Raw genomic sequence first — 26,050 nt, forward strand, 5'->3', positions numbered from 1 at the left:
GAGTTAAGCTTCACTCACAAACTAGAAATCTCTAATTCAGTCAGTTTTTGATATCTGACTAAAACTGTTTTTTAAAACGGTGCCACACACACCAAAGAGGGATGGCTCTGTTTCCCCTTGCTAGGTGATCATTTTACGCATTGAGATGGTGTTGTTTTAACAACCTGTCCTCCTTGTCGTGGCCCACAACAGAGCCTCCTGAGCCCACTGTGTTGGTCCAGGTCTGGCTTGCTGGTTGACTTCCCGCATGCGGAGGCTTGTGTAAGGGCAGCCACTGACTTCCCTCCTCCCCTGGTCTGTGATGTAGAAGAAAATAAATAACTGGCTCCCACCTAGGTTCCTCTTTGTTCCTTTGAATGGTTTTCTTTGATAAATTCTCCATAAACGTAATGCGAAAAACCATCCCCCGGTCTATTTGTATTTTGAATTATTCTGTGAATTTATCTTAAGCTATGGGCACCCAATGAACAACTATATAAGAGAAAATCACTAGGCCCCCCGTGGGGAGAGTATTTTAAAGGAGTAAGTAATAGGGACAAATGTGGCTAGATTACTTGAGGGATTTAGTGTGTTGTGACTTAATATTTACTTATTTCCTTAATTCCACGTTAAAATGATTTAATTGCAAGCATACTGACTGATCCATTAAGGATTTTAAAGGGAAGAATACAATCTTGATTCCTAAAGAACCTTTCTTGTGTCATTTCTAGTTTTGAAAAGGTTTTATCAATGATTTTTTTTTAAGAAACATTTCAGTTTATGTTTCTTAGTCTTTTTTTTTTAACAAAAGAGCATGGGGTGGTGGTTTTCCATGAGAAAATTATTATAAAAGAGCTATTTATATATACATCATATTCAGCTAAAAAATAAAAATGAAAAAAAATCCTTCTGTTTCATACCAAACCAAATTAAAAATCATTAAAGCTTAGACTAAATGGTTTTCATTTAACCCTCAAAAGTGGCATTAATTTTTCAAGTGGTAACTGTTGCTTAAGATGCTATTGTGCCTGTGTGATAAATGTTTAATGATTTGGTAGTACATGCATGGCTTAAAATCCATTATTTATTGCACCTTCACTTGCCTGGCAAAGGTGATGATTTTATAGCCCCAGCAGTCATGCAAACACATTTATACCAAACCGATGACTGATAATAAATTTCCTTACTGTAAATGTCAGTGGGTTTCATGTGTTGCTGCCATTACATCTTGTTTGGAAGCCGAATGCTACACAGTTATGGGAGGCGCCAGATGGTGTCATTAACACGAACGCTGGGACTGTTTACCGCTGACGTGCATGTGAGAAATTAGAAGTGCCGGCCTGTCTTTGCACTGAAGCATGATGTCAGTGGTGCACAGGTGTAAAGACAGGGCAATATGCTTGCCTATTCCCTTCCGTCCCACCAACAGGGATTTTAGGGGGTTTCTTTTTGAAAATAGTTTTGTGTTTGAACATAGAACAGAATGAAACAAAGGGGAATACTTTCCCAAAGACTCCTGCTTGATTTTGTGTGTGGGGTCCCAAACACCCTGAAAGTCACACCTGCCATCCCATAGGTGGTTCCCAGCTATCAGTGGCAAGCCAGCTCCCCTTCCAGGCATGGCAAGGCCTTTTGTACTAATTAATTACAGCAGGATTGTTATTGCTGTGTGTGTGTGCGTGTGTATGTGTGTGTGTGATAACTTCAGATATATAAATGCTTATTTTGGAGAATTTTCTGTTGAGAGCATGGAATTAGCCTTTCCAAAAAGGGTTGTCAAAATCATTAGGAATTGATTCAAAGAATGAGGAAAAGAAGGAAAGTGGGAATGTTCTGTACTAATTTCTTCCACGCAATAGGCACTTCTTTTCTTTTTTTTCTTTTCAAATTTTTATTTAAATTCCAGTTAGTTAACATACAGCACAATGCTGGTTTCAGGAGTAGAATTCACTGGTTCATCACTTACCTACACCCAGCTCTTCTTTTCGCAAGAATTGGCAGTGGGACCAAGACCTTTACTTTCCCTGCTCTGATATGAAGTATCTGAATGACTGAGATTAGCCTCCCTGTGTTTTATTAAAATATCTCTCTACTTTAATTGGGCAGTGGCCACTCCCATTTATAGTATTTCAGCTTCTTCCTGCTGAGGTTTCTGCCTAGCCCTCTTCTTTTCAATTTAAAAAGAGTCTGGATTTATTGTCTTCCTTCATGCAAGTCCTTCCCTTGAATCATTGATTCTGACCAAATTCCTTTGAACTTTGTTTTTAGCCTTAGCATTCTCCACAGGAATGTTCAGAAAGGCTTCTTCCTTCAAAACAATCATTGTGCATTGCTCTTACAAAAAAGTCCAATGAACATTTTGGTGTGCAGAATTTTAAAGTCATGTGAAAAAGAATACAAACCATTGTTTGCTTTGAGATGAAAGAGATATGCTTAATTTCTTCAGACTCACCCAGAGATACAATTGGATGTCAACAGGAATAATGAGCCTAATTGAAAGACTGAAAGCATGCTTGAAGGCACACCTTCCAAATGAAAATTAGAGTCAGGACATGCAGGCCCGTGTTGAAAAGAACCAGGGGTGAAAATAAAGAAATGTTGGGGAGACAGCAAGATTGAAAAGCTGTATCTGTGGAACAGCACTCACTTGGACAGAGATGCTCAGGAAAATGACTTCTTCTCCTCCACAGGTGTCATTTTCCTAACAAATGAACCCGAGGCCTAAACCAGCAGTGCAAATATCCAGGTGCTCAACCTGAGCAAACAGCTTATCCCCTGGGAGAACAAATAGAAAGTTCTCATCTTATTCTGTGTCCAAAGGTGGGAGATGGCAGCATGAACACAGTTGGTCATTGGCTTTCTCTCCTAGCTTCCTCTCCAGACCCCTGCTCCACTCCTTGCATCCCCTTCTGTGTCTGCTTCCTGTATTGTCCAGGCAGGACCATCCTGCCTTCTCAGGACATCACCTGAAAATGCATTAGTAAAGACTGATCTGTATTTCAGTGGGATGTGTCACCCTTGCAGACCCTTGTCCTGGCTTTTCGCCTCTCATCCAGAAATTTGTTCTCTCCCTTGTCCATCTGGACATATTGATCCTTTCAAATCTAGCTCAGCCAGCACTTTATGTAAGAAGACTTCCTTGCCATCCTAGACCACCCAAACATCAGCTGATCCGACAGCCTCCCAGCTGGGTCCAGAAGAACTGCCTAGCTCAGCACAGCCCATACTGCTGGCCCACAGTAACCTGAGCTAAACAATGTTTGTTCTTTCGATTCACTCAGTTTTGGGTTGGTTTGTTACACAGCAATAGCTTCCTGACACACTACCCTTATCACTGCATTTTATATACTGTATTTTATTTGTTTATAGGTCTGTCATCTGACTTAATGAGAATTAAAGATGGGAACCATGCCTCATTCTTACCTCAGCACACTGGTCAGTGTTTGGCACATGGTAGATGCTCAATGTGTGTTTGTTGAGTTGACATTGTTGCATTAAGCTCTACATTAAAGTTTTGATGGCAGAATTTCAGGCAGCAGGATACTGAATGGGCTTATCCTAATGCCCTCAGAATCATTCCACGTATCCACCTGCCTTCTCCACCAAGTTAGACTGGCTTTGGAATTTTATATGAATACTTTTTCTAATTATTTCTCTGACTAGGGACAGGACTCTGTGACATTGTAACTCTCTGCTATGTATATGTAAGTTCCTTCTGTAGGAATGAGGGAAGATTCCAGTCTACTTCCATGATATTAAGTGCAAAATATTTTCAAGCCAGTGGCTAAGTATCAACTGTTCAGGCATCCCTGATAAGCTACATGTCCCATCCTTTATGATGTGGAATGGAAAGAGGATGACTGGAGGTCCTCTTTCTTTAAGCAAGTAGTATTCAGATGGATGATACCCCGTACATTCTCCATAACCCTCACTCTTACTTTTTTAGAAAGGGAAAACAACAAACAATACAACTTTTTTTTCTTTCTTTTTTTTTTTTTTAATTTTTTTTTCAACGTTTTATTTTATTTTTGGGACAGAGAGAGACAGAGCATGAACGGGGGAGGGGCAGAGAGAGAGGGAGACACAGAATCGGAAACAGGCTCCAGGCCCTGAGCCATCAGCCCAGAGCCTGACGCGGGGCTCGAACTCCCAGACCGCGAGATCGTGACCTGGCTGAAGTCGGACACTTAACCGACTGCGCCACCCAGGCACCCCAATACAACTTTTTTTTAATTTAACAAAAATCTCAAGAAAATACATTTATCACAGATTATTTTTCTGATTCCTTGCCTAATTATTAAAACATTCAGAGTCAAATTCTTTATTGTAAACACATTCAGATATGCAATTTTCATTTAATACCTGGAGGACCATTCTTGTCTTCAGATACCTAAAAGAGAATGTCTTCACTTCAGAAGGGCATTATTTAACAGGAGGAGTGCCTTCCTTCACTTTTGAATTTGAGTGTTTGCAAAACCTGTGAGGCCATACCTTCATTTTATTTTATCACAAGTGGGTCTTTCATGGGGATATAGAAATTGAGAATAATTAAGCAGCAGTGAAGTTTCTCAAGAGAGACCTATGCACTGTAGTAGTAATTTGTGCTTTGAAAACAATACAGGATCAGGTTATCGATCCTGCAAACCATTTCCTTGCCATGGATTTGCTTCATTCCTGCCTTTCCCTGTGTTCACACTGGAGAAGTCATTTCTTCCCTTTGTAGGGGACACTGTATGAAAGATGATACCTGGAGTGCCAAGTAGCTGAAACATGCCAGACAAGATTCAACTAGGGTGATGCAGAGGCTCTGGGGACATTTCTAAACACGTGACATGAGGGGCACCTGGGTGGCTCAGTCGATTGAGCGTCCAACTTCAGTTCAGGTCGTGATCTCACAGTTTGTGGGTTCGAGCCCCATGTCAGGCTCTGTGCTGACAGCTCAGAGCCTGGGGCCTGCTTCAGAATCTATGGCTCCCTCTCTCACTCTTTGTCCCTCCCCTGCTCATGCTCTGTCTCTCTCTCTCTCTCTCTCTCAAAAATAAACGTTAAAAAAAAATTTAAAAAAAAAATAAACATGTGACATGACTCAAGGTAGGAAGGAAGGGATATGGAGCCATTTGAGGTTATCGTGGTACACGTGCCAGTGTGCCTGACATTGGGGATCAGTGAATCTTGTGTCTCTGAAAAACCATCAGTGGATCTCCCTTGCCAATGCTCATGTATGCATCAAAGCAATAATACTTCTTTTTACAGTTTGTTTATTCATTTTGAGAGTGAGAGAGACACAGGGTGGGAGGAAAGAGAATTCTAAGCAGGCTCTGCACTGCCAGCAAAGAAGCTCACAAACTGTGAGATCATGACTGGAGCTGAAATCTAGAGTCCACTCAACCAACTGAGCCACCCAGGTGCCCCAAAGCAATCAAACTTTTAATGATTTTATGAGCTGCTTGTCAAGGGCAGTTAATTAAAAACAAGTAAATCAATTTATCAAATCTAAGACACTATCATTTATAAATTGTACCTTATTTATGTACCATGAAGGAAAAAAAATGGCAAATTAAGCTATGACACAGTGTTTTAATGGGAGTCCTGAATAGAATATGAATCAGTCATATAAATCTCATTGCTTTGAAATTTCTTTCATCTATTCAGAGAAGAGAGGCAATTTACATTCCCTTCAATTGCACTGTTTGCTATGTGATGGGAATAAAACTTTTGCCGTTGTCTCAGTAACAAAATGTAACACAGGTATCTACTTGTGGGTATCTGTCATCCTTTATTTGCTCCTATAAAGCACTTGATTTTTGCATTGCAAGAAAATATGGAATGACAGCCATTCCTCCAATGACTAATATTTGCTTCACTAATATCAAATTTGCACCCTGCCGTTCAGTTTTCAGGCCTTTATGGGAACACAGTAAGTGTTCATTTTAATGCCAAATCATGCTGCAGTCTTTTTGAAGACATTGTCAGTAGCAGTTGCACACATAACACACAGGATTCTCTGGAAGTGATGCCAGTGAATAGCCATGAACAAGTCACCCACACCCAGGAAAGGAATTGTGTCACTGCCGCTGCCTGCTGACTGCAGTGATTAAGATGACATTGACTGTGAGGTTGATTTCAGGGATGCCAAGATGTGAAAAAAATGTGCCTCCTAGAATCGATGAAATCCAGTAAAGGTCACTCAACTCAACTCCCAGAACACTTTTCTTCTAATGTAAATGTGTAAGAATGGCCACAAGCGAGTGCCATAGGGTGGCAATGATTTTCACTTTTTATAATGTTTGCAAAATAATGAGAATATCCAGATGAGGAATAAGGGTGTACAAAGGATTGGCACAGATGGAGTTGATAAGAGCAATATAAGAAAAATGCAAGTTGAAGAAGTTTATGCAATGTATTATAGCAGTTTAAGGAACTATGGCAAAGGCCACTAGGTTGCCCCCAATAGCCATTGCTCCCTTTAGACTTAATAATGGAACCTCGATTTTATCCAAGGCAGCATTGCACCCAACTCTTTCCCAGCCTCCTTTGCATCAGGCATAACCATATGATTCAGTTTTGGCCACTGAGATGGAGGCAGAAGTAGTTGGAATGGGAATTCTGGGAAGGACGCTTAAAGGGAGTGGCTCAGCTAGGAGGGAGGCTCCTTTTTTGTTCCCCCTTCTCTTCTTTCTGCTACCTGGAGTGCGGATGTGATGTCTGATCTCCAGCAGCCATCCTGGGCCATCTGTGAGGATGGAAACCTTGCACTAAGATGGGGAGTTAGGCAGGTAAAAGTCTGGGTCTTTGATAAGTTTATGGCACTCAGTAACCCTGGACTTCATATTTCCAGATTCCCTTCGCGTAAAAGAGAAATTGTCTTCCATCCTGTTAAAGCTACTATTTTCTGTTTAAGCTAGGTTTTCTGTTGTAGGCAGCCAAGCCCAACCCTAATTTATACAGGAATCCTCTTTCTTTCAGGTAGGATTCAATCTATGTGGGAGAATGCCACAAGAATCTATTATGCTCCCACTGTCTGCCCTGGATAATGTGAAGAATGTAAAGAAATTAAAGATATATAATTATTTAAACAACAATTCTTCATGGGTAGTATTACTAATAACTTTGCAGAGGGCTTCATTCGCCTCCCACATATTTCATGAGTGCCTAGAGTGTACCTGGAGTAGATCATTCACTAACCACAGCCCACTCTGCCCATGTAGCATGATTTGGGGTATGCTCTTTATCATGCTAAGAATGCAAGCCAGGGGAGCCTGGGTGGCTCAGTGGGTTAGGCGCCCAACTCTTGGTTTCAGCTGAGGTCATCGTCTCACAGTTTGTGGGATTGAGCCCCATGTCGGGCTCTGTGCTGACAGTGCAGAGCCTGCTTGGGATTCTCACTCTCCTTCTCTTTCCGCCTCCCCCCCACTTTCTCTCTCTCCCAAAATAAATACATAAACATTAAAAAAAAAAAAGAATGCAACCCAGAGGGGTGCCTTGGTGGCTTAGTCAGTTAAGGGTCTGACTTTTGATCTCAGCTCAGATCTTGGTCTCGCCGTTGTGAGTTCAAGCTCCATGTTGGGCTCCATGCTGTTTATGGAGCCTACTTAAAAAAAAAAAAAAAAAAGAATGCAAGTGAGAAAGTGTCCTTGGGTTATCATTGCTCTCAGCAGATACCATAGGCAGTTCACATTTTTCTGAAGTGCTTGGGCTACAAAAAGTGTTGGGAAAGTTAAGAGAATCCTTCATAAAGCAAGGCTCAAAATCATAGCATTTTCTTCACAGTTTTTTCTTACTCTGTCAGGACATTGGCATTGGTGTTCATATCAGATTCTTGAACACTTCTAATGATTTTAGCTGAAAGGCTTTCCAAAATTGTAGTTTGTATCTGTGGAAGTGATTTCTCACTTATTAGTTCTCTTTTACATATCTGTTCCTCTCTACCCTTTCTTTATTTGGTAAATAATGGCAATACTTTGCCCCAAAGAGGGTAACTTGTGAACTTTGAAATTTGAAACTGACACTGATATCAATCTGTCATTTATTTTGATCGTATTGGGAAACAAAGAGCCTCAAAAAGAGAAAAAAAGGGAATACAGAAGCATAAGAAAAAAATTACATTTATGAAGGAAAAGGAGGCCTATTAAGAATTTCAGAAATTCTATTCCTAATGGCTTTGGATCTCCCCATCTTCCATTTCCTTGCATGGACAGAGCTCCCTTTGAAGTCTTTGGAAGCTTTCTGTGAGAAAAATATATATACATGGGTGTGGAGCTGAAAATTGAGCTCATTGTTTTGCCCTTTTAAAATGTGTTTTTCGAAGATTTGCCTTTCATATTGCAGATGGGAGAGAGGATGTGCAATTTTACCTTGTGTAACATCTTTGCCTGAAAAGCTCAAAGTATTTGTAGATGTTGTTTAATGAATAGTTCCCATGTTTGCCTGCTGAGGAAGGCAGAGGTTTGTGTAATTTACTTCCATTTTACACCTGAGGAAACTGATATTTAAGGAAAAGAGGCTCAGAATTTCAACCAGTAGCAGAATTAAGAAAACAAGCCCAAACCTTGCCACCGGGCTAATGGTGCCATGTCTAATGATCCTGGAAGTTGAACATAACCTCCGAATGAAATGGTATCATTAGAAAAAAATTCACCATAGACATTATCATATTCCATTTTAGTATGAACCTTGCATTTATTATGTAGCATCATTTATATTTATTTTGACTGCTTCCTAGTTTATTGGCCTATTTGTAATTTCAGTAACTTCTGATTTGGGATCTATTACTGAAATTGAGTTTTAATAATGCTTTTGTAGTCATTCTAACTCATTCTAAGTAAGTGCATAAGAGAAACCAAACCGGATGTGGAAACACAGAACTAAAGTCTATCAGATAAAATTGCATTTTGAGCAATTTTACACAAAATAGTTAGCAGAAATTTTAGTTTTAATTTTAACACAAAATAGTTAACAAATATGCATGAATCTCCAAACTATGAATTTAAGGTCTCTTGGTAACTGTATGTGAATCAGGGCATAAATTCAACTGACTGTGTACATCAACATCATTTTTAGTAAAAAGATCAGATTGAATCCCAAGTAGTTCTGATTATGTCTAAATCATTTGTTTGCTCATTTAAGCAACTGGCAAAGAGCCAACTAAAATAATTTCAATCAGTGGAAATCATGTCAGTACTCTTTAAGAAGGGCTCATGAAAAAGTTAATGTATCTTTACCATTATCTTTATGGTATATTGGTATATGGTATATTATTTTATACCAAAAGTTAATATATCTTTTACCATTTATTGAATCTCTAAAAATGTATGGCAGGAATCATTTAGATAAAATGAGCAAATCAGAACCCAAAGAAAACAAATGCCTCAAAAAACAAAAATGTAGTTCCTGACTTCAGGAAGCAAACTGTCTCAGTGGAGGGCAGCAAACAAACCAACTAAATTAATAAGAGCAACCAAAACCTCCTCTGACGGCTCATTCACAGACAAGTCTTGCGCTTCGGAAGCTCACAGGAAATTACAGACAAATATGTCACAACTTAAACTTGTGCCCATTTCTGTTCCCTATTTTCTCATCTCAACTCCTGTCCCCCTTAACATGATCTTTGTTGTCATTTCCCTCCCCACCTCAAGCTCAGCTCTAGAATTTTCTACCAGGAAAATCCCATAATATTCTTTCCTCTCCTGTCTGGGACTGAACGGAAAGTCTGTATTTTAAACTCATTATGGGACTCACGGTCAATTTCAAGGAACATTTCTTTTAGCCTTAGAAGGTCTGTGTATATACCATAATAGGTGTTGTATTCCTTCATGCTGGGATACATGTTGATCTCTACATTTAAAATTATCCCTAGAGGTGCTTGGGTGGGTCAGTTGGTTAAGTGTCTGACTCCTGATTTTGGCTGAGGTCTTGTTCCCAGGGTCATGGGATGAAGCCCTACTTCCGGCTCCGTGCTGAGCATGGAGCCTGCTTGAGATTCTCTCTCTCCAGCTGCCTGAGTGGTTCAGTCAGTTGAGTGTCGGACTCTTGATTTCAGCTCAGGTCATGATCTCACGGTTTGTAAATTCAAGACCCTCATGGGGCTCTGTGCTGACAGCGCAGAGCCTGCTTAAGATTCTCTGCCCCTCTCCCTCTAGTGCTCTCTTTCTCTCTTTCAAAAATAAACATTTTTGTAAAAAAAGATTCTCTCTCTCCCTCTGTCCTTCCCCCACTTGCACATGCACACTTGCACTCTCTCTGTCTCTAAAAATAAAAATAAATAAAAGATAAAATAAAATAATCCATTTGTCTAAAAATGCTAACCTAGTATCATTAGAAAAAAGAATTATAAGTGTCTTCACAAGACATGGAGGTAAGAACCTAATTTCTCACCCATATTGTCGTCACCAGTGTGGTATGTAGTTAAATAGCTTACAGAATTTCCTCTGTTTTATCTTTGAAATGACTTACTATCACAAGGCACATTTAATTTCTGTCTATAAAATATAAGCCAGTAGATAAAGCTTTATTTTTATTTCACTATTAAGCAAATTAAAAACAAAGAATAAAAAATTAGGTCTCCAGTGTGTTGGGCATTTTCAGTGGATCTTCAGACAAAGAAAGGAAAAGCTGGCTTGACTTAGAGGATCTTCCATACCTGATGGTATGGTTTGTTTTGTTTTGTTTTTATTTTTGTTTTTGTTTTTGGTTTTTTTGCTATGGAAACCTGTGGCTTGAAGGAATCTAAAGGGAGGAAATATTCTGCTTTCCTCCAAAAAACGACTGGTACTCCTGCTTATGGAGTAAGCTTATGGGCACTCCTGCTTATGGGCAAAATAAACCCTTTATAAAGCAGCAGAAGCCATCTTAATTTGCGGTCATCACTGAAAGACATTTCCAGGCTGGGAAGAATTTTTTTCAAGGTATTTAAAAACCATCTACCCTAACAAAAGAAAAATGTGGTTTTTTCAGGTCACTTCACCATACCTGACGATGAATATGTTTTTAATTAAAGCCTGGACACAAAACTGGCTTACTGAAAATCATTGTGATGCCTGATCACTTTCCTGAGACACCTACCATCATTGGTACTGATGGCTAACTCTTGACACCCCTGAGGCCACTTTATGTATTCAGCAGTTAGAAAGGTGATTTCTGAGGCCTGGCAGCTGTTGGTGTTAAAGCTATTGTGTGGGAAACAAAAACCATTCTGTTCTGTTCCCCAGCCGCCTTTGTATCATTGATACAGGAGCTATTTCATAAATGGGTTATAATTCTTTACCAGGGAATTTCATTACTGCCTATGCTTCAGTGTTAATGTGCACTTCCAGATAGCAGAGGGGAATGTCTGAACATACCCCTGTGGAAGGAATCTTGGAGTTCTGACCTCTGTCAAGATGCTGGCATTTTAAGTCTGTTAATTGGACCTGTGATTAAATGCCATCATACTGAGGGGGTTTGGGGGTGATAGTGGAGTTTGGAGCTGACAGCCAAGAAAGAATTCTTGAAGACATCTTTGGTGCAAAAAGATGATTTTATTAAAGCACAGGGACAGGACCCGTGGGCAGAAAGAGCCGAACTGGGGTTGTGAAGACTGACTGATTATATACCTTCAGGTTGGGAGGGGTTAGGGACAGTGTAAGTCTCTAAGGAATTTTGGAAGCAAGGTTTCCAGGACCTTGAGGGGCTAGCTGTTGTTAGGCAAACATCTTTTATTACTGTCTAGTAAAACCTCAGTCATGAGACCCTTCAGATGTACGTCAGGTGCCATATGCTTGGAATTAGAACTGCCAACATATACTTGGAGGTTAAAGATAAATGAGGCTTGCAAAGTAATTTTTATGTGTTTAAGGAGACACAGGATCCTGGGGCGTCAGGCATAATGTTCAGCTCTTTTGCCCCTAGCAAAATATCATCATCAAGGCAGCTGAGCTCCTACAGGGAGGTCACTCTGCCTGTTTCAAGGACTTGTCAAGGGGCTGTAGGCAGTAAGGGAATTTAATTTTTCATTTGCCTTTGTTTCCCACATCTCCATGGCAAGCACTTAAATCCCCTTACATCTTGATGAAGGTGATATTAGGAAACAGAGTCTATAGGTTGGTTTCTGGAGATTAGGCTATGGATAAGATTGCCTTTTTCTTCCAGTTTGCTAAGTTATCCGTAAACTGAAGGAGATTCCTGTCCTGCATGACTGTGATCTCTATCAGTCAGCCACTTGCTTTCTTTCCTTCCCCCCTGTTCTTGGGCAGCCAGGAGTGTCCAAGGAATAGCGCACATATCCCCCCTGGGGGAGGGGTTGCTGTTAGCCTGTACTTTGCCCTCAGCTTGCCCCACCCTCTCTCATCAATACCAACTTCTATGCTCCCAGTCTTCCTTGCGGTAAACCACCAGACCCAAGGCTGGCTGGAGTGTGAATCAGCTGCCACCCTACCTGTCTTGGAAATAAATCAATCAAAACACAGTTCATGGTGGCACCCACATATACTGGAATTAACTGCTTTTCTCAAAAAATTCTTCATTGACCCCTCTTGGGAAATTCTTCTAGGCCAGATTAGCATGACATTTATTTGGAGAACAGACATTTTTTCACCCAAACGATACATTCATTATTGTCATTTGGAAAATGTGTCAGGTTAGGGAACTTTCAGTTGCATATAGAAGAAACAAGCTGTCCTAAACAACTGAGGAAATGTGGTAGACTGCATCCTTCTCCCCAGCTATTCCTCTCTCCCTGAGCTCTGCCCTTTGAGGTTCCTCCCACTACAGGTGAATCTCCTTCCCCACCTCATGGGTAGTGGGCTCAGCCACATGACTTGCTTTGGCCAGGCTGAAGAGATATTGCTTAGTCTTACTTTATGCACTTCTACCATTGCCAGAAGAACATTCGCCAGCTATCTCTCATCAAAATAAAGACAGGGAGATGTGAGGCCAATCTGGAATCTGCAAGTTGGAGCCAAACCCAGCTGAATCCAGCCTTCAGATGTACTGTAACCCAGAGATGCATGAGTGAGGAAAAACAACAGCTGTTTTAAGCCAATGCCTTTTGTGGTAGTTTGTTATGTAGCACTACTGTGGTAATAGCTGACTGATATTTATTGCTCATATAATTGAAGATTCCAAAGGCAGTGTGGGTTTCAGACAGAGCGTGAAAGGAGTTTCTTTTTTTTTTAATTTTTAATGTTTATTTATTTTGAGAGAGAGAGAGAGAGAGAGAGAGAGAGAGCATGAATGGGGGAGGGGCAGAGAAAGGGACACACAGAATCTGAAGCAGGCTCCAGGCTCTGAGCTATCAGCACAGAGCCGGATGCAGGGCTTGAACCCACGGACCATGAGATCATGACCTGAGCCAAAAACCGAGCCACCCCGGTGCCCCTCCTTTTCTTTTAATGTTTATTTATTTTTGAGAGAGAGAGAACAAGTGGGGGAGGGGCAGAGAGACAGGGAGACACAGAATCCAAAGTAAGCCCCACAGAACCCAATGTGGGGCTCAAACTCACAAGCTGTGAGATCATGACCTAAGCCAAAGTTGGAGGCTCAACTGGCTGAGCTACCCAAGAACCCTGAAAGGAATTTCTGTTCCATGTCTCTGTGATTCTGTTGGGGCTTCAACCAAGATTGTTTCCTGCTTGGTGTCATGATGACTATACCATTTCAGGCTTCACATCTATACCCCAATACTATCTAGAAGGCAAGAGGTTTCTCTTTTTCAACCACCATATAAAAGTCCTGGAATTCAGTCTGATTAGGCCAACATAGGTCATGTGTCTATTCTGGGCCAATTATTGAGCAAGGAGGGTATGGTTATGTGACTTGGTTTATGTCAACTGGAGTCCCCTCTTAAAGATGGGAGCAAGCTCAATCTCTTCCAGAATTCATGGTGTGCCTCATTAAAGGTGGGAGCATGCTGAAAGGCACCAGCAGCATTAATTATGGAGAGTCTAAAATATCCAAACATTACATTATATTACATTATTTGGGTCAAGACCTATTCTACCTCCATATTGCTAGGCTAGCTAGAGCTAGAGATAAGCATTCTATCCTCTAAATTTCACATGTTCCTTGGTGGATGGCAAAGCATGTGGCCACATCCAAGCTACCTCAGGCACTGGAAGGTCAGTGGGAGCCAAGCTTTACATAGGACTTTACCATTAGCCTACTGGATTTCCAAACTCTTAGTAACTCACGATTTTAAGAAAATTCAAAATAGATTTGGTCTATTGGAATTTGAATATCTCTGAGCTGTAGGATGAGTTAATGCTGATGTGATGAGAATTTAACTGAGTGGGGTGCATTGGTATGGCTGTCATTCCACTGCCTTATGGACTCCATTGTAACTGATGAGAAGTCAGTTGTAATTCTTCCAGACATCAAATAAAAATGTATGTTGAATTAATGAATTAAAAATAGAACTAAGGTCAAACTGAAAAAAGGTGGGAGTAGTCGGTGGGGGGAGCCCATCCGACTCTTGTTTTTGGCTCAGGTCATGATTTCATGGTTCATGGGTTCACTGACAATGCAAAGCCTGCTCAGGTTTCTCTCTCGCTCTCTCTCTCCCTCTCTGTGCCCCTCCCCCACATGCTCTTTCTCTCCCTTTCTCTCAAAATAAACAAACTTAAAAAAAAATAGAACTAAGGACTATCGACACAATAGAACATCCTTTCAAGAATACCCTACTCTTTTTATCTCTTTGTAAATCTTTCCTTCATACATTTACTGCTTCCACTGAAGCCTTTGCAGGAAAGTGAATCAAATAAATCAACTCAAGAAAGTTTTCCAAACATGGGCATTAAAATGATCACCAGTAGGAGCGCCTGGGTGGCTCAGTCGGTTAAGCGTCTGACTTCAGCTCAGGTCACGATCTCGCGGTCCGTGAGTTTGAGCCCCGCGTCGGGCTCTGGGCTGATGGCTCAGAGCCTGGAGCCTGCTTCCAATTCTGTGTCTCACTCTCTCTCTGCCCCTCCCCCGTTCATGCTCTGTCTCTCTCTGTCTCAAAAATAAATAAACATTAAAAAAAATTAAAAAAAAAATTAAATGATCGCCAGTTACCTTCTCTGCTTCTAAGAGTTCTCCTTGACCTCAGAGCATCTGAAAGTTTGAATAACTCTTAATCATCCAACATGTTTTTGTCATTCAACTAAGGTTTGTCATTCTACAAATTACTGAACACGTGTGCAAGGCACTGTGCTAAGTGGTGTGAGGGATGCAGAATGGAAAGAATTAATATTTGCCTTAAATTACCCAACAATTGTAATCTCATTGTTGTTCAAGTTTTCAGGGTGATCTTGGACAGAAGGAAAGGTTGAGACCTTTCATAAAACTATGGATTCTTAAGGAGCAACTTGTCTATCTTCTTGTGGGATTATTTACCTCATTGTTTCTAATCATAAAGGGTCTCAGTTTTGTAAGAAACATCCATCAGCAATAAGAAAAAAATTATGTAAACCAAGCATTTTTATGTGAGGCAGACTAGGTATTAGGTATTTTCCCAAGCTCATGTTAATATCTTAAAAATTATTTTCCATAAATTTCACTATGGCTGTGCATGGGCATTTAGTCTGATTTGCCAGTAGTGTCCTGGTTAAATAACTCTTCTACATAATTGCCAATCTGGGAGCACAGACTCAGCTATATCTTCTTTAAGTCTCTCTTTTTCTTTGTATCTTTTATTCTAGTTGGGTTACGCCTTGAACCATACAAATAGAAAACTAACATTGGAACCGAAAATAACTGTCAATGCCAAGATTGTTGTGGTTGGTGCATCCAGTGTTGGAATTTCCTTCCTAGAGACGCTGGTATTTTGGTGAGTTGTTTTACTTTACTTGTTTGTTTTTAAATAGGCTCTTCTCTTCTATACCTGAAAGGTTGTTTTGAAAGAAAAGACCTGAAGTTTTTTTGCCACCCCATATACCTTGCCTAGGTGGATTGATGAAGCAGTGAAATATTCTAGACTGAGGGTTGGCAAACTATAGCTCCTGGGTCAAATGTGGCTTTCTACTTGCTTTTGTAAATAAAACTTTATTGGAACACAGTCACATTTATTTATATGTTGTCTCTGTTTTCTTGATACAGTGGCAGATTTGAGAGACCGTGACAGGGACTGTTTAACCTGCAATGCTCAAAATACGTACACTCTGACCCTTTCTAGAATTTTGCCAACGCTAGTCTATACTAGTGTTTCCCTCATTGGTTGAATCATAAGAATCACCTAGAGCATTTGTTAGACTCCCAGACTCAGCACCAGACAGGAACACAGAACACAGAATCAGGAACTCCCAGGGAGGGCTCTGGGGATCTACATTTTAGCAAGTGCTCCATATGATCAGGCAGATTTGGGAACCAGTTTTGACACTGCACATCACAAATAGGCTTTCTGAAATGGCAGACAAGCCAGGACCTTTCTTCCATACCCTGCATTTTAGGTGCCAGGGAACAGAGTAAAACCCCCCAGGGAAGACTGAGGCCTTCGCATCCCTTCAGTACTGTTTTTTTTTTTTAATCCTCACAGCACTAAATGGGTTTCCTTTAAGAGCACATTTTACTGATAGGTGATTCCCGAGAATTCTCAGCTTCCCCTGACTAGCTCTCCATCTGCTCACTGAATTTCAGCCCCTCATTGACAGGAAGAGCCCTGGGTTATTGTCCAAGAACTTGGGTTCATGGCCTGGCATCACCAGCACATGATGCGGAACCCTAGATGTGTTACCTCATTTTCTCTCAGACTTGGTTTCCTCATTTATTTTTTTTATTTTTTTAAAGTTTATTTATTTTTTGAGAGAGAGAGAGAGAGAGAGAGAGAGAGCAAGGGAGAGGCAGAAAGAGGGAGAGACAGAATCCCAGGCTCTACGCTGTGAGGAGCCCGACGCAGAGCTCGAACTCAGACTGTGAGATCATGACCTGAGCTGAAATCAAGAGTTGGATGCTTAAGTGACTGAGCCACCCAGGCATCCCTGCTCATTTATTTTTTTAAAAAAACTCTCATAGATGTCTTTTAAAAAAAATTTAATGTTTATTTATTTTTGAGAGAGAGGGAGACAGAGTACAAGTGGGGGAGGGGCAGAGAGAGAAGGAGACACAGAATCTGAAGCAGACTCCAGACTCCGAACACAGAGACTGATGCAGGGTTCGAACTCACAAATGGTGAGATCATGACCTAAGCCAAAGTCTGATGCTTAACCGACTGAGCCACCCAGGTGCCCCAATAAAGTCTCATAGTCTCATAGATGTCTTAAAAGAGCTTGGCTTTGGAGAACCACAGACTCCTGAATCAAGAGTCCAGTTTTTTCTAAATCTCTTGCTCAGGATCACATGAGAAATTTTAGCTCCTGTTCAAAACTGTAGGTGCTAAAAGATAAGCAGAAGATGGGAAAAAGCTCCCCACTAGCACTCCTCCAGAAGCCAGCAAAAGTACTGGTCCAAAGAAGATGGGTGACGGTTAAGGGTTAGACAAGGAAAGGGGTGGAGGAAATGACCCCTACCAGGTGTTTGCACTTAGTTGATAAGGAGACAAGCTAATCCCAAATGGTTACTTTGCTCATTTGATATCACATTAACCAGATAAAGATTTTTTTCACTTTCCAGCCAATTTGTTCAGTTATCTGGATCATACCCCTAGTTAATCAGAAATAAGTCACATGTCATTATTGAAATTAGCAACAGAGCTCACATGCTTTAAATATTGTGGTCAGTCTATAGCAATCTTTCATTGCAAGAAAGAAATAATGAGAAGCACCCAGGAGCATCCATTTTCCCGTGTGTGCCACACTACAGTTTGAGGGCTCTCCTCGTTCTGAGGGGTCTCTTCATCTAAGACTCTGAGCAGCAAGTCATATGTGACCATTTCTGAGTGATTTATCAGTGTGGACTTGTGAAATAGTAGTCAAGAAGTTACCAGAAACAGGTCTGAAATCTTCATTCAGCTACATACTTAGTCATGGTCTTATTTTAAATGATTACATTAAGATATATACATATCATTTTCTTTTTGTGGAATCAACTTAGATTTAATAAAGACAAGAATAAATTTGGATATAAGTACTTGGTTGATTAAATTCCTCAATCAGACAGACCTTTTTAAAGCATTTTAAAGTACTCACAGTTCTCTGTCATCATTACAGATTACGTATACTAAAAATAGACTGGTATCAGTTTACGGATCTTGAATCCTTCACAGAGGAAATAGTTTTCTCATTATTTTCCCTAATTATTTTAAATTAGCAATCACCATAGTAACCTACTGCATATTTTACTTACCAGCTTAACTGCATTTGAACTAGATGTTATAAATGATTTGACCCGAAATGAAATGGAAGTGATCACCAGACACTGGCCCCCAATGAGGATTGAATCCAGATTTTAGAGGCAAGATTTAGAAAAATTGCCCTCCTGAGTTCCTGCACCACACTATCAGACTCAGCTGAGGCACTTCAGTTCCTGCAAAACCCATCTGAGGCCCAGTACAGCAATCTCTTTTTCCAGAAAGCCTGATAATCCTGTCATCTGGAATCAAAACAGACAACTCTTTGTCCTCGTGTTGTGTGCATGCAAAAAAATTAGAAAGCATTTGTCCTCTTCAAAGGACACCAAAGGCAATCCTTGTACAAATTCTTACCCCTTGTTACATCCTTCTTTCCTCAAGTGCTAAGGTGCTACTGGGGGAGCTGAAGGGATTTGCCCTTAGTCAACTAATACGGTAGGACAAGGCTCTATGCAAGGGGGGAATAGTGAACATGATGTTTCAATTTTTTTTTTTTTTTGTAAAGCATTCTATCTGGTCCTTTGCTGTTACCCATCCAGTTACATCTGCACAGACACACCTTATCTCTGGTTGTCAGGCCTGTGGGTCCCCCTGCATCTTCATGTCCTTACCCGGTCAAGGTCTCCTGGGCCCCCAGTTCCCAGTGACATGTATGACAAGTGTTTTCTTAGGGACACATACCAGTATCCCTTGGGGTGCTCCCACCCTTCCACCCCTATTCAGTCTTCCAGGGCTGAGCTAAAGAGCGGTAGCCCTGCTCTCACAGCTTCCTGCAAACTCTGTCAGGCTTCCTGAGGCTCCTGACTGGCTGATGGAGAAGGGTGGGGGTGTAGGGTAATTCAGGGTCAGGGTGAGCCTCAGCTAATTTGTTCCCCGTGCCCCAGGGCATATGCATTTATCTTCTCAGGATACTGTGTCCAAGAAACTCCAAGAGGAGCCCAGGAGGGAATGTATTTGGGCCCCAACATCCCACCCTATGGCCAGTGTGGGCTCAAGCCACATGCATATCCTGGCCTTTCCTGATAACCTTCCCTGCAGGGCACGGATTTCCATGGTGATCACCAGGAGCTGAGTAGGAGACCAACAGCTGGCATCGAGTCAGGGCCAGGGGAACTTACTTGGTGTAGGGCATGTAGAGGAGGAAACCCCTACTTACCTATGGTGTAGAGGGCAGTGAATTGGAAGGGAAAGGCAGTTCTTAAGACATTTTATTGTGAATTATTTAGGTTCTTCAGCATCCCAAGACATTCACATGATTGACCTGAACTATTTTTAAATTATGGTTCTCATGATTGATAGGTCATGTTCACTTGGCTGCCCCACTTCTTTGAGAATGAATGTTCTTGGCTTGGACAGTATAAGTATTTCATATATATTATCCTTCTTAGTACTTGTATTAATAAGACTTGTCTAAAACCCCAATCATGGGGAAAAACAGAAAGAACCTGGCCTCAGCTGTCAGCCCCCTTCTGCTGCCAATCAGTGCTATGGCCTGTCTTCCTCACTGTGCTGAGAAGGTCATGGCAGGGACTCCCATGGTCCTGCCAGCCCAAAGTTCTGTCACCCAAGGAACACCAATCTTATCTGAGGCCTAAAAGGAACTTCATCTTCTTGGTTCATAGCCAGGCCTGGAGGTGAGCATCTATCACCTGTCAGGGAAACACTATTTCCTGGAGGAGACCTTTGCAACGAAGTCTGAAAGCTCTTTTCAGAGAGCAGGAGGCTCTTTCCCGCAAAATGTTAAGAGGTTATATTTTCACCAGCCACCTCACGCATGAAGTCCCTCTCTGCCGAACCCCCAAAATGTCATGCTTTGAATACTTCAAGCTTTCCACTGAAGTACTCCAAAATCATTTTTTAAAGAGAAAAGGAGAAATGCCATGCCCCCAAAAGGGTGGGTGGGAACCAGGTCTGTGGACTCATCTTACGTTTCACGTCCTTCTTATAGTGTGGCCAGTGGAACAGCAGCGTCACCATCACCTGGGAGCTCGCTAGCAATGCAGAGCCCCAGGCCCTGTCCCAGACAGTGTCCCAAGTAGATAGAACCCCCCCCCCCAACAAATTACACAGAACAGTTTCTTCGCTATCTCTAGGGCATGAACTCACTGAGCTGAAGCAGTTACTGGTTTATTCTGTTTCAGCTCTTGTGTCTCCCTGCTTCAGTGCGTTACATTATTTACTCCTAATTATGGAGCAGCTCCTTTTAATCCATTGTTTTAAAATCCTTCCTAATTAAATTCTGAGGTAAAGAATCTCTTGAGGAGCCTGCAGTGGCATCCTGGGATGACAGTGACTGAAAGCAGCCCCGGGTGGTATCCCAACAACCCTTTGTGTGCCTAGGGAAACACACACTTGGATTCACAGAAAGCGCTGATGGGCGGGAGGGCCCAGGCCCACCTCTTCCACTTCTACCACCACAAAGAGTTTTCTCAACAAAAACAAAACAAACAAACAAACAAACGAAGACAAACCCAAAGAATCTCATCAAGGGGTAAAATCTCTGATTTTCTACCAAAACATGGATCCCTCATCAGGTTGGGTGCGTGGGGGCCACTAAGAATAGCTTGAACTGAGGAGGTCACGTTTGCAGAGCCGCAGTTGTGCCCGGATGACCAGGTCTCCTGTTATGGGGCTGCATATCCGGCACAGCTGTGGGATCTGGCAGCAGCCAGCAAAGCGCTTGCAGCTTAATTAGACTTTTTTATCTTTACGTTTGTCTGAGGACATCTGAAACCTTCAGTGTGGCCTGTCACTAATTAGGTGACTAATTAAATAGTGCTTACTTGCTGAGCTCAGAGCTAAACCCCAGTGAACAGGTTGGTGACTGCCATTGTTCTGTACTGTTGGTCTCGGCCCCGTGAACGGATGGACATGTGCTCTCCCTGATTGTCCTTTTGATACGAGGGCAAATGCAGCGTGGCGGCCAAGCCCGTGGCACGTGCAGCGCTGCCCTCCCAGGTGCCTGGGGAGCAGGCAGACTGGGCAGGTCGCGTCTTGCCGTATTGTTGTGTTGGCATCACAATGGGACCTGTCAGGGGCTCATACGGAGGCCCGTCTTGTGGCTGGAGTGGGATGGGGAGTAGGGACAGCTACGTGTCAAGCTCAGAGGGTCTGGCCTTCCCAGGCAGAAAGACCTGACATTCTGCCACTGGAAAATAATGACCAGACTCCCTGGTGTTGTGAATCACAATCGAGTTTCCTAACTGAATCCAATATTTAAATATAATTAATTATAAATGAAAAAATCTTCATTTATTGAAATTATCCACTCCTGTTCATTTCAGGATAACTCTTCTTATCTCCTACCTTCACCACTTTAGAGACTCCGAACAAAAGAAAAGCAAGACTCTTTGAGCAATATTAGGCCTTTTTTGGGATCAGCTTATTGTCATCTTTTGTGGGGCTTTTTCATGATTCTTTGAGGCTAAGGATGTTAATTAGGGAATGTATTCTTCATGATCACACAAAACATAACCACAGGTGTCAACTGAGTAATAAACTCACGCACTCCGTCTCCACCCTGTACTATTGTTTCGTTTTCAAATGATGATGTCGGCACCTGCCTTCGGTTACATTCCTTCAGAAGCTGAAAACAAAGAATGTGGATGCAAGCAGTTTATTTGGGGGCCATCCCAGGAAATCACCTGAGAGAGCAGGGTGGTGAGGTGGGAAAGGGAGGGAAGTCAGCAACACCCCCAAAAAGCATTTGTCAGCAGGTTGCTGTGGGCAACTGAGACTCAATCCTATACTGGGACCCTTCAAAGGACACAATGGAGAGTGGCCCCTCTTTGTGTGAGGAAGCTGCGGTATTTACCCACCAGTTCCTGTCCTTCTGGTCACATGGTCACCCTGAACTGTTCTTCCAGCCTGTCCCTCCAGCTCCCATGGTCAAAAGATGTCCCCAGGCGGACAGGAACAGGAAAGCAGTGGGGTGGGAGAACCTTTTGCAGTTGATGCAGGTAGGCTCCCTACCATCCCAATTTCTTTAGTCAGTTCTTTCTTTCTTTTTTTTTTTTTTTTTTTGTAAATTTTTATTTATTTTGGAGACAGAGAGAGAGAGACAGTGTGAGCAGAGAGGGGCAGACAGAGAGGGAGACACAATCCAAAACAGGCTCCAGGCTCTGAGCTGTCAGCACAGAGCCCGACGTGGGGCTTGAACCCACCAACAGTGAGATCATGACCTGAGCCTAACCGACTGAGCCACCGAGGTGCCCCTAGTCTTGTTCTTAATTAATATTCAGTTGTCCTTTGGTGAAATACAGGGGCAGAGATGAAGGCAGAGAAAAAGCAAGGCTAGATAAGAAGACTGTGTCAAGAAGTTTTCAAGGCCACCTCTCTTCCCAGGCATTCTTGTAGCTCTAAAGAGGATCCAGTGTACTCCACCAGAAACCTTGGCTGGAAGAAAAGGTGGCCTTAAAAGCATGTGTTGGCAAATACTTTATTTCTAATTTGGGACAGAGATAAGGTTAGATCAGTAGTTTTCAAACTGTGGTTGTGGACCAGTGCTTCTGCATTGCTTAGGGATCTGTTGGAGATGCAGATACCCAGATGCCACCCTATAAGGATTGAATCAGAAATGCAGGGGGAGGTGTGGGAATCTGTGTTTTCACACCCCTGGGGGTCAGGATCCAGGAACCACTGAGTTAGAGAGCTCTCCCATGACTGAATGGGGCCCAGGAAAATCATCCAAAGTCTGTGAACCTGTTTCTTCATCTGTACAATGGGGAGAGAACCCAGAATCTCTCCTCCTACACTGGCACGAGGGTTAAATCAGGTGATAACACACAAAGCATCTGGTAAAGCCTATCACTCCAAGCTTATTAGACTGGCACCTCCCCACTAATTAAATTTACATATCCAGTTTCCTTGTGGGAGCCTCACATTGTCTCTAATAGGAGGGAAGAGCCTGGGGAGGTAGGGTCTTCATATGGAAGATACTCTCTCCCCTGAGGATTAAGGGTGAATCAGAGGTGTTTCTTGCCAGTATATGTGTCTGCTCCCTGCTAGAGGTCCTGGTCTGGCAAAGATGTTCTCTTGAAATTCAGTTAGGGGCGCCTGGGTGGCTCAGTCGGTTAAGCGTCCGACTTTGGCTCAGGTCATGATCTCATGGTCCGTGAGTTTGAGCCCCGCGTCGGGCTCTGTGCTGACAGCTCGGAGCCTGGAGCCTGTTTCAGATTCTGTGTCTCCCTCTCTCTCTGACCTACCCCCGTTCATGCTCTGTCTCTCTGTCTCAAAAATAAATATGTTAAAAAAAATTAAAAAAAAAAAAATTCAGTTAAAATGGCTACCATCTCTGATTTACCATCAGGAGTACCAAGCAAGCTGACCAATGCTCTGTGGTGTTTCTGTTTTGCAAAAGTGCTTGACTGCAGAGAAAATTGGTGTTATGCCCTGCCCTGTTAGCTGTCTACCCAGGCTGAGGGATTGAAATCCCTTATGGACCAAAGACTCTCATGGTCATAATGGCCACATCTTTGGCTCCCACTGACCATCACTACCTAATGGGCTGCCAATGGATGTTTCTTAAGCCCTTTCATGATACTTGGATGCTTTTCAAACATTAATCTGGACATATTTTGGGTCCTCTCTTTTGCCACTAACCTCAAGTTTATCATGTAAGTCTTGAGGGGGCTCTGAGTGCACCCTACACCCCAAATCCAGGAATTCCACTGCATTAAAAACAAAACAACAAAACAAAACAAAAAAACAAGGCCAAAACAAAAAATTCACTTTTTACTTATGTGTCTCAAATATTTAACGGATCATATACTTCCTTCATTGAAACTTATATTAAACTCTACCCACCTTTCTTATGCACCCAAAATCACTGGGAGCCCCTCACTTTTCTGTGCCTAGAACAGTGGTTCTCAAAATGGAACACCAACATGGACATCATTTGGGAACCTGTTATAGAAATACAAATTCTCAGGTCCCACCCCAGACCTACTGTATCAGAAACCTGGAGAATGGGGTCTAGGGATTTTTGTTTAAACAAGCCCTCCACTGGGGCGCCTGGGTGGCGCAGTCGGTTAAGTGTCCGACTTCAGCCAGGTCACGATCTCGCGGTCCGTGAGTTCGAGCCCGCGTCGGGCTCTGGGCTGATGGCTCGGAGCCTGGAGCCTGTTTCTGATTCTGTGTCTCCCTCTCTCTCTGCCCCTCCCCCGTTCATGCTCTGTCTCTCTCTGTCCCAAAAATAAATAAAAAACGTTGAAAAAAAAAATTTTAAACAAGCCCTCCAGGAGTGACTCGGACTTTAGTGGCACTAGGTCAATGCCAACTGTCCCCATCCTGCTGTCCACACCTTTCTCATGTGCAGCCTCAGTTCCCAAAAGACAAAGGACACCGTACACACTCAGTCACAGCTCCCTGACCCCGACTCAGCTCTGAATCCACTAGTCACTTTCTTGCATCCCTATACCTTCAACCGATTACAGAAGTGACTACAAGCACTTTGAGGGAACAAGGAGGTGTCAAACTGGCCCTTCTCGTACACCGTTTGATATTGGGTGGCAGTTTGGAGAAGCCTGGAGATGTGGTAGAGGTGTCTTCTGTAGAGGTGTCAGGTAGTCATACCCTCTGGGGGATTGGAGCGCTTGGAGCCACCGTTGAAACCCAGACAAGGCAAGGCCAGTTACTGGGCACATGGCTTCTGGAGACCGTGTTAATCCCTAACTGAAATTCTCTGAAGATAATTTCTCTCAAAAGGACGACCAGAATCTTTCCAATCCTTACCAACATAGTAAGGCACTTGTGCTAAAAAAAAAAAAAAAAAAAAAAAAGCCCTGAGTTTCCTTTTATTTTAAGAACTAATGATGGAGAAACATGTTATGATCAGCGTCCTAGACATGAGCGTAATGTTGAGCAACTTTTTCTCTAAGCAACAGATTGTGAAAATTCCAGACTTAACAACTCTGTACATAAGAGCTATTTGTGGGGGTGGGGCTGGGATGGGGGTGGAGGTGGAGGTGATAGTTATAAAAAGAGTTTCCTGGGCCCCTATTCCTGAAGCTACAATTCCAGGAATATGTATTTTTAAGAATCCCCAAGTAACTCTAACATGCACCTGGGTATAGTAACCATTTATGTAGACATTTCCTCAAAATTGGCAGCTCTTATCTGTAAGAAAACTTATTTCCCCCTATAATTGCTCACTGTAATTAACCTGTTTTTATGAGCTTGTTTTCCAAACCACATTTTCTAATTCTCAACAAATCATATATAACTTCTATGTCATATCATTACTTCAGGGCTTACTTACTAGGCATAATTATTAACTTATCATTAAACATGACATAGCTGAAGTCATTACCCCATATCATAGTATTTACACACTAAATTGGACCTAGTAGAAAGCATCTCATATACTTCATGCTTAAACTGTCACCATTAAGAATAAAGGTTCAAGAATATATAAATGTCATGCATGAGGAAACCTGACCATATGGTATCTATAAAGCCTTGTAACCACGAGCATTTGCCCCAAGCAGCAAACCTGTCCTTATCCCCACCCCACATCTCCACAAGTGACCTCATCACTTTTGGATCCCCACAGTGCTCTGTTCTAGTCTTAAGGAACTGATTGATTGGTGTCTTACATTTTGCCATCTCTTGTGTGCAGAAGCTTTCCAGCTGGTCTTTCATAACTGCTGTCTTAGTATCTACATCTTATATATGCTCCATGTATATAAAAATATGATAAGAGCACAAATGTGTAACATTTTTACTCATATGTACATAATCATTTCCTGTAAATTATAAAGCAAAATCAAATTTCATCTTAGTTTGTTTTGCCAGACTTCCAAATTTTATTCTTATTCGTTAAGTGACCATTTCAAA

General features: G+C 42.0%; 1 protein-coding gene across 7 annotated transcripts in view; it reads left to right on the top strand.

Moving 5' to 3' along the window:
• Window positions 1-26,050, top strand: part of CFAP61 (cilia and flagella associated protein 61) — a 285,236-nt gene that overhangs the window by 152,319 nt on the left and 106,867 nt on the right. For all 7 annotated transcript variants that reach the window (XM_019826881.3, XM_019826883.3, XM_011280983.4 and 4 more), the window contains one exon: window positions 15,633-15,760. In XM_019826881.3, coding sequence (XP_019682440.3) covers window positions 15,633-15,760 — 128 coding nt within the window. The remainder of the gene's footprint in view (window positions 1-15,632; window positions 15,761-26,050) is intronic.

The sequence above is a fragment of the Felis catus genome, chromosome A3 (assembly GCF_018350175.1).
Source record: "Felis catus isolate Fca126 chromosome A3, F.catus_Fca126_mat1.0, whole genome shotgun sequence".
NCBI classification, from domain to species: domain Eukaryota; kingdom Metazoa; phylum Chordata; class Mammalia; order Carnivora; family Felidae; genus Felis; species Felis catus.